This window comes from Symphalangus syndactylus, chromosome X, assembly GCF_028878055.3.
Source record: "Symphalangus syndactylus isolate Jambi chromosome X, NHGRI_mSymSyn1-v2.1_pri, whole genome shotgun sequence".
Classification (NCBI taxonomy): Eukaryota; Metazoa; Chordata; class Mammalia; order Primates; family Hylobatidae; genus Symphalangus; species Symphalangus syndactylus.
Window position 1 is genome coordinate 138,502,555 of NC_072447.2, and position 18,119 is coordinate 138,520,673.

At 39.4% G+C, this 18,119-nt stretch overlaps 1 protein-coding gene across 17 annotated transcripts in view; it reads left to right on the top strand.

Annotated features, from left to right (window-relative positions):
- Positions 1-18,119, top strand: part of INTS6L (integrator complex subunit 6 like) — a 58,789-nt gene that overhangs the window by 7,730 nt on the left and 32,940 nt on the right. For all 17 annotated transcript variants that reach the window (XM_063634306.1, XM_063634305.1, XM_063634304.1 and 14 more), the window contains one exon: positions 17,302-17,451. In XM_063634306.1, the coding sequence (XP_063490376.1) occupies positions 17,302-17,451 (150 nt within the window). The remainder of the gene's footprint in view (positions 1-17,301; positions 17,452-18,119) is intronic.

Genomic DNA, 18,119 nt, shown 5'->3' on the forward strand with positions numbered 1-18,119 from the left:
ATGGCCTCCTCCCGGTTGCCTTTTACGAAAAGAGTGTAAATGAGAGACCCAGGCATTCCGTTTGTAACTGTGTATTGGGAGCTTGGAACACATTATCTCCTGGATACAATGTTGGAAGTGGTGATTATGTTCCCAGACCTTCCTCCCAGGAACCTTTTTAACCCTTCATGTCAGTTAGCCATAGACCTATTGTGTTTATCATTGTTTCTAGTGGGAAATGGGTTTAGGTTTCCAACTTGATTTGTTGAAAACATATTCTTTCTCTCTTCTTCCTCACAACTTGGTGTGGAATATGGTTCCATGAGGGGTGGGGACACTGTAAAGGCTCCAGCAGAGAGGGCGAGGGGCTGAGGTGGCAGTGGAGGTAGGCGTGGCTCTTCACATATGCCAGTTACTCCTATTCATAGATTGGCTACATTTACACGGTTCAGCATAGCATCCACTTAGCCACGTACGGCTATTGAGCACATGAAAGGTGGCTAGTCTGTCAGTGGGTGCTGCAACAGACAGTGTAAAATACAGTATTTTGGATATATTAAGTACATTATTAATCTAACTTGTTTCTTTTTGCTTTTTCAATGTGGTGAGTTGAAAATTTGAAATTCCATATGTGGCTTGCACTATATTTCTATTAGACAGCAGTGTTTGTCTATATTCTTTCTTAAGATATTTTATGATGTTCATATCCTAGGAATTGTTTCTGAAGGAGGATCCTTTCTCTGGAAGTTCTGTTTAAAATGAACACCCCCCCGCCACCCACCGCAATAAAAGACTCATTTGTGCATGAAAGGTTATCATACAGTTCAGAGTTGATGGCTTGATAATCCTTGCCCGTGGGGCAAAATATGAAAGCATCCCATTCTTATTTGTATTGAAAGCCAGTTTGGTTGCTTAGTCTTTTGGATGCAGTTGGTGATCCAACTGGTTGGGTTAGAAGTCTTTTCCTGGGCTAAGTATAATGGAATATGTATGTGAATGGATGTAACTGCAGTAATTCAGAATTCCGTTTATAATATGTGCTCACCAGTAGCGCTAAATGTTTCATACCTTCAGTGTTATTAGAAATATGTAACATATCCCTTGTTAGATTTACGTAGCTACTTTGCCCAAGAATTCTCAGGAGCAGCATTCTTTAGGAAGTGTAGGATAAAGAAGAAATACTCTAGTTTGGCATAGTGTAAAACTTAACAAAGGGGAATTTGTATCACTGCTGTTTTTGAAAGCTTTCTTGATGTTCCCCAGCGGAGCGCGTGTCTTATACCATGGCAAGTCATCAGTGGCGTTAAAAGGAGGGAGAGGCCACATGACTGGAGGGCTCCTAGGATTCTTACTTCTGACAGTCGTTAACTTTCTCAAAACTTAATCCTCCTAGTGGAGGTTACAGGAGTGATTAATTGTTATTTTTTGGTAACTATAATGGCTCCCATTTAAGGAATAATCACCAATGTCTAATTCTGAGGCTGGGTGGATTTATAGATATGCTGATGAATAGCATCTATAAGAGGTAGGACCACTTTATAGCCCTAATTTTGGATCCTCCTAAATCCCATCTTGTAGTCGAAGGTGTTTTCTAGCTTGTATAGCATATCCCTGTATTTCAGATATGATTTGACTTATATTTGCTTCCTTGTGATAATGAACAATCACGAAATAGCCTTCAAATAATAGCAGCTGACATTTATTGAGTAATGCTTAGGTACAGGGCAATGTGCCAATGAATGTAAAATGTTTATTTAGTTTCTCTTCCTAGTCAGCCTATGTACTGGTATTACTAGCTACTATTATTATACTCTTTTTATAGATACGGGAACCAGGGCCCAGAGAGGTTAAGTAACACAGCCAGTAGTAACCCAGGTCTGTCTCTATTCTAGTCTATTCAGTGATTAACCACTTCACTTCTCCTATCAATTGTGACAGAACATTCCTTTTGATAACTTCTCACTGGTATTTTCTCATTATGATGCATGTCCTAGAGCCATCATTTTTTAAACATAATTATCATGCTGTTATTTATAGCTGCTTTTAATGTAATAGTGCTTGGTATTGTAGCAAGCACTCAATGAAAATTATTACTGCTAGTGTTATTATTTCTAATATTTCTCTGACTATCGCTGGGTGAGTATTGTGGTGCATATGTTTGTAAAACACTTTTGCCTTTGATGTCCCACAGTTATGCCCCTACTGGTGACAGATATAGAGTTGTTGAGACTCTCAGTTGATGGAGTATGAGATAGTTGAGGACTGGAGGATGTGAACTGGTGGCCTAGTCTGAGGAGGCCCTATAGGAATAGTGGTAGGTTTGTAAAAGCAGCAGGGTAGTCCTTGGCTATCTATTAATAATAGCCACTAAAAACTGATATGCCTTCTTCACTTTACCAGTCTCCTGATAAATGCTTTTCTTATGAGGAAAAGAAAGATATTCAGTGTACTCCACAGTAGCTATTTGTTTTTTCTAATCCACAGCCTCTGGAGGAGGTAGACATGGTTTTTAAAAAGGTCTGGATTACCATCATGCCTTTGCAGAGTTTTGTGTATCAGCCTGAGCCTTATCTGCTGGTGTGGTCCTCATTTCAACCACTTCTCCCATTTTCCTCAAGGCACACACCTGTCATAGCCAGATCATTGGGTTTTTTCCCTCCTGTCTAGTTAGATGGCCTGGGGTACAAGAGTGGATTTTATAGAAGAAGTAGAGATGTCAGTCAGTGGGGTCTTAGCCAGAGAAACATTGCATGAAGACTTTTGGGTGATGTACCAGATGTTTATAGAAAAAGTAGAATTCTATATCTTAAACCATTTTCCCCTGGTTATACTACTCATTAATGCCAGTTGCTCTTTCATTATCTATATCCTGCCCTGTAGCTCAAATAGTTCAGTGAACTTAGTACCAGGAGCCAAACACAGGATTTGAATGCAATTGAACAAAAGTCTTGAAACATTTTTGTTTGTGCAACTGAAAAATAGAACTGTTAGGAAAACTAAATATGATTTATTAAGGTCTTAAGATTTACTATCAAGCTACTTGGGCAAAGTTACTAATATTCATCCTCTTTGTCCTTGACTACATTTGAAACTAACTACTTCTGTCTTCCAGAAACTTATCACTTCCTATATTCTGTTTCTCCACTCCTCTCTCTGATAATTCTTTCTGTATCTTCCAAAGTCTTTCCCATGGGGAGTGTATCCTGCTTCATTCGTGGTTCCAAATATTCCGACACATATTGATGCTTCACCATCTTCAGCTTCTCACTCAGGCATCTCAACTGACTGCAGGACATCTCCACACATCTCCACTGACTGTCTGTCCTGCTGTCAGCTCACAGTCAGACCTCTTCTGTCATTATTCAGCTTTGTTTTTTCTTTTTGCCTTCCATCTTCTCTGGCCTATCTGCCACCCCTTTGAAATTTCTCTTACATGTGTTCCTTTGACTCAATTTCTGTTGCCATCACTTTAATTTAGGTCCTCATGTTTTTATGCTTTGACCACTGTACCAGCCTTCTAACTGGACTCCCAAGTGCCTCCAAAATTCCTATCTCCACTTACATCAATTGCTAACTTTCGAAAAAAGTTGGTTTTATCATATCACCCTCCCCACCAGGCTGCCATTCTGAGCTCTCTAGTATCTGTTCCACGTGTTGGTAAAAACTTATTTCCCATCATTTCCCACAGAAGCCCTGCACTGTCTCTTCTACCTTCTGAGTGTATCTCCCCATTCCTGATGCCAGCCCTTAGAACATCAGTTAACCAAAGGAAGAAGAGATACAGAGCCAGGAGAGCTGAAGGCCTGGGGGAGGAGAGGAAGTAAACTGAAAGCATTCCATTAAGGGTGTGACTTGAGGGTGAGGACATGACAGAACATGCTTTAAAATACTGTTACAATGATGAGAAGCTGCAGAAGGAAGGAGGGTGGGAGCTGGAGTATGACCTTTAGTGTTTGATTAGTCTGAACTCTAGACCAAAATGGTTTGATTTAAATTGGCCTGAAGTTGCCTGGAGGCACTACTGTTTAATCAGAAGGGCCAGTCCCTCTTTGAATTTTTGTCTCTGCCAAAGACAACCCACGTAACTAGACAGTGGACAATAGGATTCCAGGGAGAATATCTAGCCTTTAATATAGCCATGGTATTGGAAAGTGGAAACCCCCTCCTGTTTTATTTCTTGAAGGAGGATGTTGACGATATGCAGAGCAAAGCTCTCCACTTTTCTTAATAGCTTACGTAGGTGCGTAAACATTGTAAACTCCCTTTCATAGTGATGCCTTTGAGTTGTGTGTTAGAAGTAGATTTAGGCTATAGCTAGGTACTTTTATAAAATCAGATTCTAAAAAGTGGACATAGTACATCCAGTCTAGTAGATCATGCCATCTACTGTCATGTAATATGGCAAACTGTATCATTGTCACTTCAGTAGCTCTGTCAAGAGTGCTGGACTGGAAGGCAAGAGATCCATGTTCTTAACCTGAGTCTGTTACTAATTACACACATGACCCCAGGCAAGTCACTTAACCTTTTATGGTGTCAGTTTCCTCATCTGTTAAATGAAGGGATTAGACTAGATTATTTCTAGGGCTCCTTCCGAAAAAGTACAGGAGAGAGTTGTATAACTGAAAGGCAGGAAGTGGAATAATTGAGGCTTGGAATTCAGGGTGACTTAAAAATTACTTTAGGCCGGACATGGTGGCTCACACCTGTAATCCCAGCACTTTGGGAGGCTGAGGTGGGAGGACCACTTGAGCCCAGGAGTTTGAGGCAGCCTAGGAAACATGGCAAGACCTTGTCTCTACAAAAAATAATTAAAAAAAAAATTAGCCCGGCATAGTGGCACACGCCTGCAGTCCCAGCTTCTCAGGAGGCTGAGGTGGGAAGATCACTTGAGCCCAGGATTACAAGACTGAAGTTAGCTATGTTCACACCACTGCACTCCAGCCTGTGCCACAAAGTGAGATCCTGCCTCAAAAAAAAAAACAACTTTTAAATTTTAGAAAACAGGTCCTGGATGTGTTTAATGTGCTATATCACACACAGTGGTTACATTGGTAAATACCACTCCATCTTATTGATGTCAATTCTGTTTGCTGTAAACAATTTAATAATGTTCATGACGGAGTCCTATCAATACTTTGGAAGAGTGAGAGTGAGGATTTGGTGAACAGACAGATTAACTTTGTATTTTGTTGGGATTTTTAACAATGAATGCATTTTACCACGTAAAAAGTAGTTCATAACAATTTTTTTTGAAATTATTTGTTTTCATTAACTTTTATTTTAAGTTCTAGGGTACATGTGCAAAATGTGCAGGTTTGTTAACGTGTGCCATGGTGGTTTGCTGCATAGATCATCCCATTACCTAGGTGTTAAGCCCAGCATCCATTAGCTATTCTTCCTGATGCTCTCCCTTCCCCTACCCCCATTCACAGGCCCCACCCAGTGTGTGTGGTTCCCCCCATGTGCCCATGTGTTCTCATGGAAGAATTTTTCTTAAAAGAATTAGTCCTGGGGAAAGAGGTGCTGTGTAATCTTCAGAACGTAATAAATGGCCATTCTGCTATCTCGTATGTTCAACACTTTCTGCAATGCTTAGGTGGCTTAGTCTCACTCTTGTCCATGTATGTTTTTTTGAAGGCCAAAAATTTTTATTATTTTGTGTATCTGTCCATAAATGAGCCAAAATGTAACCAACTGAATGTGTGATATGCACAATAGCAGTTTTTTTTTTCCTGATAATAGATATTAGTTGATAGCTGCAGTTGAAATAGTCTGAGACTGGGAAAGGAAACTTTTCACATTTAAATATGACCAAGTTTAGTAAGTTCTAAGATGTTTCTGCTTCAGTAGCAGTGCAATTGACTTTTGGAGGGAGGAGAAAAGCTTCTAAAATTATTGGTTTCTACGTGTTACTGTCCACTGGTGAAGGTCAGATTTCTTTTGATATTATCATGTTTTCCAGTAAACTTTGAGAAGTGTGCTGCTTCATGAGTTTATCCTAATTCCCTGGGGTAATAATTGAAAACTTCATAAAAATATTTTTTAAATTTTCTAGATCCTTATGATTGTTTATATGCTTAAAGAACTTCATACTAGATATTAATTTAAAGAGGTCAGTAAAACAAAATGGTGAACTATGTGTCAGTGGAATCAAACTATGAATCATTTCTTTGCCCAGTTTCGTTAAAATATGTGATCACGTGAGTCTTTAACTGTCTGCTGAAGATCAGTGCAGCAGGCCACAGACTGTTAAATACATTTCTGCAATATATCAGGGGAGGTCAATTTCTTAATATCTTTGTTAAAAAGTAGAAGACGCAAGTAAACTAGATTTCATATATGTAGTCTTGGTTGGTAGTATCTCCTGAAGCCAGTGGAGGAAAATTGGTAGATGGGAACACAGAATGATAGCATTCAGAGTTCTCAGGGAAAGAACTGATTTAATCAAATAAAATGGGCTTTGCACATTTTGGCAAGTTCAAGACACTAAGAAAAGCCCTTGGGGAAGTAACTTTTATAAAACTGAATCCAAGAGAACTGGTTATTCTTTTTTTTTTTTTAAAAAAAAAAAAAAAAGATAAGGTCTTGCTCTGACACCCAGGCTGGGGTGTAGTGGCGTTATCATAGTTCACTGTAGCCTTGAACTCCTGGGTTCAAGCAATTACTACTTGGGGCTACAAACACATGCCACTATGGTTGGCTAATTTGTATGTTAATTTTTTGTAGAGAGAGGAGTCTCGCTATGTTGCCCAGGCTGATCTTGAACTCCTGGGCTCCAGTGATCCTCTCTCCTCAGCCTCCCAAAGTGTTGGGATTACAGGTGTGAGCCACTGCACGCAGCCTGGACATTCTTTAAAAAGTAATTTTAAAGCTACACTATACATTTAAAACACAGAACACTAAAATACCTCCTTTGAGCATTGAAGTATATTAGTATCTTGAGTCAAGTGAGAAAAGCACAAAAAAAGTGAAATCCGGCCAAATTGCTGGAGTATCAGGGAAAAAGTTGTGTCAGGGTCAGAAAATATAAGCAAGAAGGAAGTTTTTAGGGGAGGTACAAGAAGGAAGACAGTTCCATTCTTGTAATGATGTAATGTATTCTTAGTGTGTACTTTATAATTGTAACAACCTCCTTTATAGGTGTGCTAGCTGTAAAAATCATTTTACAAAGATATTTTAACAGTTTAAGGTGATTCAGCTGTCACAGTGTTCTGTTACCTAAGAGAGCAAGTAAACCTTGTTGCCTTTGTTATCAGAATTGGAGTCCATTTTAATTGTGAGAAGAAAATTCCTGAAGTTGAGAAGTTTTAACTTGCCCAAATATTCAGGGCAAAGACCAAGAGAAAAGTCATTTGTCTCCTCGGGAGACAGAGATGATTGGAAAAGCAGGGCTGCTTATTTTTCATGTCATTCCATCTCACTGGTGAGTTTACCAATGCAGGAACAGTTTGTGATGACAAAGATGACAGAATGCTAAGTTGAAGAAGAAAGTAAGTTGGTTGAAAAATACTGTTGGAATTGATTTATGCAAATTTTCTGGGTTGTTTCAGAGCAAGATTTTCCCCAAACTTACGGAGAGCAGATGGAAAAAGGAAAATAGTTTATCTATCAACAAGAGAAATGATGGCCCTGCTAAATTTAGACTCTTTGGCTTTAACTTGTGACATCTGGGAAAATACTCAAATCTGTTAATCATTTAGTTTGTATAACCACCTTAGAAGAGCCCAATGTCCAGGATAGACCTCTAACATGGGCTTACAAACGGCAGATATTACCAGGCTGATTTAATTTCCTTTAATAAAAGATAAAAAGTCTTGTCAAGGAGAGGAAAGCAACATGCATTGGCTTTCTGGATGTCAACAAGGTTTTTCATTCATTCATTGTGAAGGGCTTGCTAACAAGCTAGGAAGATTTGGACTGGACTGCACTGCTCCTCAGGGGAATGTCCAGATAGGCTGTGGGATATGTGTGCCTAAAACAGGTCAGTGCAGTGGCTCAGCACCAAGTCAGGGGGACACAACAAGTGGAGCCTCCCAGCAAGAAGTTCTGTCACTGCTGTGTGAAGGAGCCTGGTTTGTGAAAATTCATAATGTACAAGGATTCTTTTTAGTGTTTGGAAAGATTCACTGCCAGTCCCTTTAAATAGCTACTACCCTAGAGAATATTAATCATTCAACTATTTTTTTATTTATAAATAGTCAATTCACATACAGTTTGTAAGGGTTACTTTTCTTGTGGAAAGTTAGGTACAGCTGCCCTAAATATCTTTATCGGTTACCTTGGCTGGGGAAATTAACAGCATATTTATTAAACTTGTACATTATACTGTATTATAACATTATACCATTTTCCAAATATTAGTAAGGTCACTAACATTTTGGAAAAGGATTACAAGTGACCTTTAGAGATAGAACAGGAGTTTTCAGAAAGGCCTCTGACACCACTCCCATATCCCCTTCGAGGACAGTTGATCTGCTTTTATCTCTTTTACTTGTTCTTAGTTCCTGGCAAGATTTCAATGGAGGAAAAGGCTTCTCTATTTAAAAAAAATAAAAATCAATGAAAATTAAGGAATCGGAGAAATGGCCTGGCTAAAATGGGATGAAGTTCAGGAAGGACAAGTATTAGGATACTGCGGGATACTGAAGTTTAGGGGAGCCACTAAATAACACTCCTTCATTTCCCTCCTCCACTTGAAGTCTATTGAGAAATAAGACACAGAAACCAGCCACAGTTCCAAATTACAGCCTTGTTCCTGATCAAAGCTGAAGGAAAGGATACAGCCTACATGTGTGTTCTGAAAAGCTTCCAAGTAGTTCACATATTGACAGACCTACCCTATGCGTCTGTTGTAGGGGTGGAACCTACCCCTTAAGCACGACATGTCAGAGAACATACCAGAATATTCAAAAGAGCTTCAGCAACAGGCCCGCAGAGAGCATGCCAGTTTCCTGTTTGCAAACCAACCAGTCAGATGAGAAGGTGGAAATGTGGGTGCAGAGGGTAATAGAAAATATTGCTTTTAGGCTTTGCCCTTCTGAGGAGAAAAGTGCAAATTCTCTCCTTCCTGTGGTGATGTAAGTGGAGAATAAATAGCTAGTGGCTAGTCGGATCAAGCTGGGACAAGAACCCAGGTCACTGATAGGAAGGCCCATGTTTTTCTGTTGGTATGAAAAGACATTTTAGTTGACTGTGGAAACTTAAACCCAACCTGAATTAACGTATTGAATTAACATTTATTGAGACAGGAGGTGTTCTCTTTCTGTAAGTCAGATTTACATGAAGGATTGTTACACGGTGTAGAATTATAAGATACATAAGTCTGATTTATATTAAAGGAAGGTATAGAATTATAGGATATAAAAACTGCAAGGGACCTTAGAGTTGGTTTTTCAGCCCTTTCATTCCTTGGGTGAGGAAACAGCCCCAGTGGGATTAAGTGACTTACTCTGGACCACTTGCCAAGCAAGTTAGTGACAGCTAGGAATAGACTAGGCCCTTCTAATTCTTAATTCACTGTTCCCCACACCTAATGGTTCTGCACTTAGATGTCAGGGAAAGTAGGCTTAAATTAAAATGAAATTTGAAAATTTTATTAAACTTATAAACTAATCTAACAAGACATATCTGTGAAGTGAATATAGGCTTACCATGAAGATAGTGCAGGTTCAATTCCCAGACCACCACAATGAAGTGAGTCACAAGAATTTTTTGCTTTCCCAATTCATAGAAAAGTTATGTTTACACTATACTGTAGTCTATTAAGTGTGCAATAGCATTATGTCTAAAAAACAATGTATACACCTTAATTTAAAATACTTTGTTGCTAAAAAAATGTTAATGATCAACTGAGCCTTCAGCCAGTCATAATCTTTTTGCTGGTGGAGAGTCTTGCCTTGATGTTGATGGCTGCTGAGTGATCAGGGTAGTTGTTGCTGAAGGATGGGGTGGCTGTGGCAATTTCTTAAAATAAGACAACTATGAACTTTACCGCATCGGTGAACACTTCCTTTCAGGAAAGTTTTCTCTGAAGCATGCAGTGCTTTTTGATAACATTTTACCCACAGTAGAACTTCTTTCTATTTTCTTTTATTGGAGTCCATCCTCAAACTCTGCCACTGATGTATAAACTCAGTTTATATAATATTGTAAATCCTTTATTGTCATTTCAACAATGTTCACAACATCTTCACCATGAGTAGATTCCATCTCAGGAAACCACTTTATTTGCTTATTCATAAGAAACAACTCATTCATTAAAGTTTTATTATGAGATTGAAGCAATTCAGTCACATCCTTAGCTTCACTTCTAAATCTAGTTCTCATGCTCTTTCTACCACTTATGCAGTTACTTCCTCCACTGGAGTTTTGAACCCCTTAAAGCCATCCATGAAGGTTGGAATCACCTTCTTCCAAACTCCTGCTAATGTTGATATTTTGACTTCCTCCCATGAATCACGAATGTTCTTAATGTCATCTAGAATGTTGAATCATTCCCAGAAGGTTTTCAGCTTTTCCCAGACGCATCACAGGAATCACTATCTATAGCAGCTATAGCCCTACAAAATGTACTTCTTAATAGCCTTACAAAATGTATCTTTTAAATAATAAGACTTGAAAGTCAAAATGACTCCTTCACCCATGGGCTGCAGAATGGATGTTGTGTTAGCAGGCATGACAACAACATTCATCTCCTTGTACATCTACATCAGGGCTCTTGGGTGGCCAGGTGCATTGTCAATGATCAATAGTATTTTGAAAGGAATCGTTTTTTCTGAGCATTAGGTCTCAAAAGTGGGCTTAAAATATTCAGTAAACCATGTTGTAAACAGATGTGCTGTCATCCAGGTTTTGTTGTTCCATTGCTAAAGCACAGGCAGAGTAGATGTAGCATAATTCTTAAGGGCCCTTGGATTTTCAGGATGGCAAATGAATGTTGGCTTCAGCTTTAACCTCTAACAAAAAGTCAGCCTGTCCTTTGAGGCTTTGAAGTCAGGCATTGACTTCTCCTTTCAAGTTATGAAAGTCCTAGATTGCATCTTCTTCATATAGAAGTCTGCTTCATCTACATTGAAAATCTGTTGTTTAGTGTAGCCAATCTCATCAGTGATCTTAGCTAGATCTTCTGGATAACTTGCTACAGCTTCTATATCAGCACCTGCTGCTTCACCTTGCACTTTTATGACGTGGAAGTGGCTGCTGCTTCTAGCTTCAAAGTTTTCTTCTGCAGCTTCCTCACCTCTCTCAGCCTTCATAGAGTTGAAGATTCATTCCATCAACTCTAGGAAGAGTTAAGGCCTTGCTCTGGATTAGGCTTTGGTTTAAGGGAATGTTGTAGCTGATTTGATCTTCTATCCAGACCACTAAATCTTTCTCCATCTCAGCAATGTGGCTATTTTTTTTCTTACTCCTGTGTTTCCTGAAGTAGCATTTTAAATTTTCTTCAAGAGCTTCCTTTGTATTCACAACGTGGCTAACTGGTGCAAGAGGCCTACCCATCTCAGCTTTCGACATGCCTTCCTCACTAAGTTTAATCATTTCTAGCTTTTGATTTAAAGCGAGAGAAGAGCAACTGTTCCTTCACTTGAACACTTAAGAGTCCATTGTAGAGTCACTAATTGGCCTGATTTCAATATTATTGTGTCTCAAGGAATAGGGAGGCCTGAGGAGAGGGAGAGAGATAGGGAACAGCTGGTTGATGGAGCAGTTAGGACACATACAACACTTATCGATTAAGTTCACTGCCATCTTATATGGGTATGGTTCATGGTGCCCCAAAATAATTACAATAGTAATATCAAAGCTCACTGATCATAGATCACCATAAAAGATATAATAATAATGAAAAAGTTAGAAATATTGCAAAAATTACCGAAATGTAACAGAGAAACACAAAGTGAGCACATGCTGTTGGAAAAATGGCACTGATAATACAGGGCTGCCACAAACATTCAATTTGTAAAAAATGCAATATCTGTGTGGTGCAATAAAGCAAAGCACCATAAAATGAGGAATGCCAATATATATAATGTGTGGAAGAGTGGTTTAAATTGGTGGGCTCTGAAGTTAGGCTATCTGGATTCAAATCTTGGCTGTGCCATTTCCTAGTTGTTTGGCCTGGACAAGTTGCTTTGCTTTCCCAAGCCTCAGTATCCTCATGTATAAAGTGGAGATAATAGCAGCACCTACCCAGAGGGTGGTTGTGACGTTCATGTAAGAAGGATGTATATTACATGCTATGCTTAGTATGAGTTCCTAACATATAAGCACTGATAACTATTAGCTATCATTAGTCATCATCATGATTATTTTACCTTGGAGAGACTTAAAATTTGACCTGTGAAGATAATAAACCCTTAGCTTAGGATTCTACCCATCCCAAGTTACTCGTTTGTCCTAAACCTCCGTTCTTTAGGCCTCTTGTAGTCATCTTTTACTGTCTATCCTTTGGCCTCATGCTCTATCACCAAGTCTGTCCTATTTGTTTCACATGTTTCTCATTTAACTCTTTCATCTGCATTTCCATCCTAATTCAGGTCTTGATTCCCCAGGTGTGGCTTACTATTCAAGCCTCCTAGCTGCTCCTAGCTGCTCCTCCTCCTCCCCCCCTCTTTTTTTTGAGACAGGGCCTGGTTCTGTCACCCAGGCTGGAGTGCAGTGGCATGATCATGGCACACTGCAGCCTCCCCCTCCTAGGCTCAAGTGATCTTCCCGCCTCAGCCTTCTGAGTAGCTGGGACCACAGGTGCACACCACCATACCTGGCTATTTTTGTGTGTGTGTATTTTTGGTAGAGACAGGGTCTTGCCATGTTGCCCAGGCTGGTCTCGAACTCCTGAGCTCAAGCAATGTGCCAGCCTTGGCCTCCCAAAGTGTTGGGATTACAGGTGTGAGCCATCGCGCCTGGCCTTAAACCTCCTAGCTTCTTCTGACTACAACTTCACTTTCCTCCAGGCTGTCCTGTATGTCACTATCAGACTGATTTTCCTGTTTACCCCCGCCTTGGATTCTGTAGTGTGTCTGCTGTCTGCTGCTTTAAGGCCAGGCTCTCATACCTGACCTTCAGGTCTTTTAGGAACATCAGTGTCCAATAGAAATATAATGTCAGTCATACACATAATTTACAAATTTCTACTAGCCACATTAAAAAGTAAAAACAGGTAAAATTAATTTTACTAAAATATTTTATGTAACCAAAAATATCCAAGACATTATCATTTCAACAACATGTAATCAATACAAAAATAATGAGATTTTGGCATTTTTTGGTCTGCATCCTCAAAATGCCAAATGCATTCTATACTTACATCACATCTCGATCCAAACTAGCCACACATCAAGTGTTAAACAACCACATGTAGCTAAAAGCTACTGTATCAGATAGTGCAGCTGTAGAATGTGACTTGCCACCACATAAACAAGACATAACTATGTTTCACTTCTTCCTTGTTTGTTGAAATAGATCCCTATTTAAACAACTTGTTAATGCCATGCCTATTTTATAGGGTTGTCCTAAGCCAATGTGAAGTGTGAAAGTGCTTTGTAAGCAGTAAAGTTCTATAAGAATGTATGGAAGTTATTATCAGGAGTGAAGGTTTTTACTAACATAAGAATACAATATCTTTGGAGTAAAGTAATTTAAAAGAAAAAACCGTATTAAGGAGGCAAATTAGCTGTCCTGAATTCATTTGTGAAAAAAATTAACTCTAAGCAATGAATGGAGAGTGTAAATGTATACTCACTATCTCTTTATAATTATCTTTTTGGAAGAAATTTATCACATTAATAAGACTCTCTAAATACTTCAATAAATCTGTGGGCCTTTTTTCCTTCAGCATGTTGAGCAATGGATATAGGGACATTCGGTTCTTCTCTTGATATAGGGAGCTGGACCCCTACCAAAGAGTTCATTGCTCTTGGTAGTAAATGTAGCCTACATACTTTGTAGTACTGAGGTAGGAGTGGCATTAAAAATTTCCCGTGTCGTCCAATTCATTGCAAAGAATAGGAATTAACCTAAAAACAATGTCAGAGATTTAAATACAGAAACTATTAATATTTGGGCTGGGCGCAGTGGCTCACACTTGTAATCACAGCACTTTAGGAGGCCAAGGCAGGCAGATCACCTGAGCTCAGGAATTCAAGACTACCCTGGGCAACATGGTGAAACCCTGAATATACTAAAATATAAAAAATTAGCCAGGCATGGTGGCACACGCTTGTCGTCCCAGCTACCGGGGAGGCTGAGGCACAAGAATCGCTTGAACCTGGGAGGTGGAGGTTGCAGTGAGCCAAGATCGTGCCACTGCACCCCAGCTTGGGCTACAGAGTCAGCCTCCATCTCAATAAAAAGTGAAAGAAAAAGAAAAAGAGAGAGAGAGAAGGAGAGAAGGGAGGGAGGGGAAGGAAGGAAGGAAGGAAGGAAGGAAGGAAGGAAGGAAGGAAGGAAGGAAGGAAGAAGGAAGGAAACTATTAATATTTGTAAAATGCTTTCATTCCATATTCTATATTCTGACAGATTGATGAATAACACCACTAACAATCAGGACACATTATTTTAAATAAAGATGAGTCATAAAGTGGTACCCAAATCTTATCCTAGCCCTTTACCAAATGAAATAGTCCACTAATTTTTAAAAATTATACGTTGAACTACCACATGGCCCTTCAGGTGTTCAAATTTAATATATAACCTTTGTTACCAGTGTGGAAATAAGTTTGCTAAACGAAGTAACTCCAAAAACAAGAATCAATTTTATATAATGGCTTCAGGGTAAAGGACCCCTGCCCACCATTTACAAGTTTGCCAAAGCCAGAAACTTCAACATAATGCATGACCCTTTCTCTCTCACCTGTCCCTCTAATTAGCTACTAAATCCTTAGGACTCCTCCTCTGAAATACTTCCTTAATCTGCAACCTCCTCTCCATCCCCACTGCCCTAACTCAGCCTTTCATCACTTTTCTCATAAGCTCTTTCAGCAGTCTCCAAACCAGTTTCCCTGTCTCAAGCTTCAGCCTCCCCTCCACCCCACAATTTATTCTCCAACTACCAGCAGAGATCTTAGTAAAATAAAGATCTGATCCTACCGCTCCCCAGATTTAAAACTGAGTTCTTCCCAGGGCCAGCAGATAAAATCCAAACTGCTGAGCATGGTGTACAAAGCACTTTATAGTCAGAGCCCAAATTATCTTAATCAGCCTTGCCTCCTGCCATGTGCCCAGAGCAATGATAATCAGATTACTGGTGATTCTCAAATAAGTCCTATCCTTTTATCTGTTCTCTTCCCTTGCACAGTCCCCTCCACCCCTCACATCAGTGAGTCTCATGATCTTCACTTCATCCCATCAGGCTTTCTCAAATGTCCCATTTTCAGTGAGAAGCCTTCCCTCACTCTCTGGTCACTTGTTCTTTCAGTCTCCATAAGTGCATCTATTATTCCTTTGTGGCAGGAACACCTCAAGAGCTAATTCCTCTCTATATCCCCAGCACGTAGCATTCTGCCAAGTATAGCATAGTTTGTCAGTAAAAAAATTGTTGAATAAATACAAGAAAGAATTGATCCTCTCCTCCACCCAAATGTACACCTTTCTCTTCTACCCCAAAGAAGAAATCCAATTTCCTAATTCAGTGTGATTTATAATCAACTACTGATAGTTCCAGGTGTTTGAAAAGATACTTTAAATCATAATGCTTCCTTTTCACTAAAGTTCAGTTTATCTAGTCCAATAAGATTTTCCTTGGGCCATAAAGGGTTATTCTCATTCCCTATATTTCCAGTACTAAAAGTCATATAAACAATTTGGCCAAAGGAGCACCTGGAAAGTTTTAACCTTTAAATGCTTCGACCTATAGGATATGTTAGGAACATTAAAATAAAAGACAACAAACTAAGCACATCTTTAATTTCACAAGAATCGCCAGCTATTGGACCTGGAGTGAATCTTAACCAAGATCACCTTCACCTTGTAGGGTTATGCAGGTTGTGTTCTGTTTAACCCTAGGGGGCGCCACTCTCACAGGTTATGATGTGAATGACTCTGCAAGGTGGTATCATTCTCAGCCTTATACAGTGTCCCTGCTTATCAGATCATCCTCCTTTTCAGCTTAGGTCCTAAGAAGCCAACTGGTTTGCTCAAGGTCACACAGGTATTTCATAACAGGGTTCATAGCCAATAACCTGCCCCCTTTCTTACTTCTCAGTCATTCTACTAATCCAAATTGCTCTGAAAGACCATGAAACCAGAAAAGAGTGTTTGATGTAGTTGCATGGATAATGGACTATATGCCTTCAGCTAAATGTGAAATTCAAATGGTTTGGTTTATCTCGGTATCATTTGCTCTTGTTTACCACCTCCAGCTGTACTGGCCTGGTTGGCATAACTTCAGCATTTAGCATATCACACTGCTGCTCTCAGGCTCACCGAGACTCAAGTGGCTGTTCCACTCTGTTGCCACTCTGTGCTGTCTTCTCTCTTTCTTGCTGGCCCATTCCTCTGTGACTTCCTGTTAGCTGCCACCTTCTTCTTTTAGCTTCTCTTCTCAGGATTTTTTGCTGCTTTGTTTTTATACCCACCTCAGACCAGTCAGCACGATCCTTTCCTTCCTTCTATTCTACACACCAATCAATCACAGCATGTTGGCTGTTGACCTTGGATCTTTGGTTGTTTGCTGCTGTTCATAGCTGCTGGGCGTGGCTAGGGGATGCTGCTTCTTTGCCAAAACTTTTTGTTTCTTTTTCTTTCTCCCCTTATTCGAGATCTTGGGCTTTCTGAATGCTTGAAGATGCCAGAAGGGTTATATCCAAATAAGTGTGGCTCTATTCCTATTATTCCCTCTTTATTCTTGCTTAAAAGTGAAAATATTGCTTCAGTGGAAGAATCTTGGTTAGAAGAATTAATGTAGCTCAGACAGTCAATATAGCTAATTGTCTCTACCAAGGACAATGCATTTAAAAAATAACCACTCCTTCCTCTGCCCCTTACTCCATGCTCACCATCAATGTCAAGCTAGGGTAGCAGGTGTGTTGGCAGGTTTGGTTGAGCCTGAACAGAAAACTGGACCTCTTGAGCCACAGTCCTTCAGCCATAATGGACGAAGTATTTTTTGCTTCAGTTCTTTGCACTTGATCATTAGAGCTAGCAGGTCTTTCCAAAACTGCTTGCTTTAGTTCTACCTGATCAGTGAAGATATAGAATAGAATTAGGTTAAAGAGTGGTTAATTTCTTAGAGTTTTGATACTTGCTGCTTAGTGGTTGTTTGTACTTTATGTATTGTTCATTGTATAATCAAGAAATTCTTTGTAAATGTTTGGTTTGCAGGCTGGTTGGAAGGAAAATCATGCAACATTCATGAGCGAACTAAAAAATCTTCAGGCTTCTGGACTGACTACTCTTGGTCAGGCTCTAAGATCCTCATTTGATTTGTTAAATCTCAATAGATTAATATCTGGAATAGACAATTATGGACAGGTAAAAAAAATTGGAGTGAGTACGGCTAATTTATTTTGGTGGCTTGGGGTAAGAATTTAAAGTTGGGCATGGTTACTAAGTTTTCTGCTACTTTTCATAACCTCCAAAAATGAGATTCATATTACCTTTTAAATATATACTTTTTAAAAATCCCTCTTCTTTTGGTTCTTGTATATGGCTTGATAATAGAATAGCTAAAATTGTCTACCATGAGATAATCAGATGTTTGAGAATGATGTGAATAAACGGCTGAGAAATATCGGAACAAGACAATTGGAAAGAAACTTGGAGTGTCCTTAACTCCTCTGCCCCTCCCAATTTGATGAAAAAGCTCTAGGATAAGAAGGCAGAGTAGCATTTGCTGTTGCTCCCATTGTCCTTTCCTCCTCTAAAGTCTGTGCTCACAGTAACCAGAGTCACTCTCCAGGTTGCAGCACGCAAGTCACTAGTGTCCTATCTGTGCCAGGATTTTGACTTAAGTGAATGGATTCATGAGGGTGGATCATAATGCCAGTAATCTTGTAATATTATTTTGTGATTACTTGGAAAGCAGAGTGAGAGAGGTATTTGAATGTTAATGGTTTGGGGAGTTCCTGAATTATAAGAATTCCTCAGTTTATACTGAATGTTACCTCTTCAGGGGTTGTTATTTTTATTCCCACCCATTT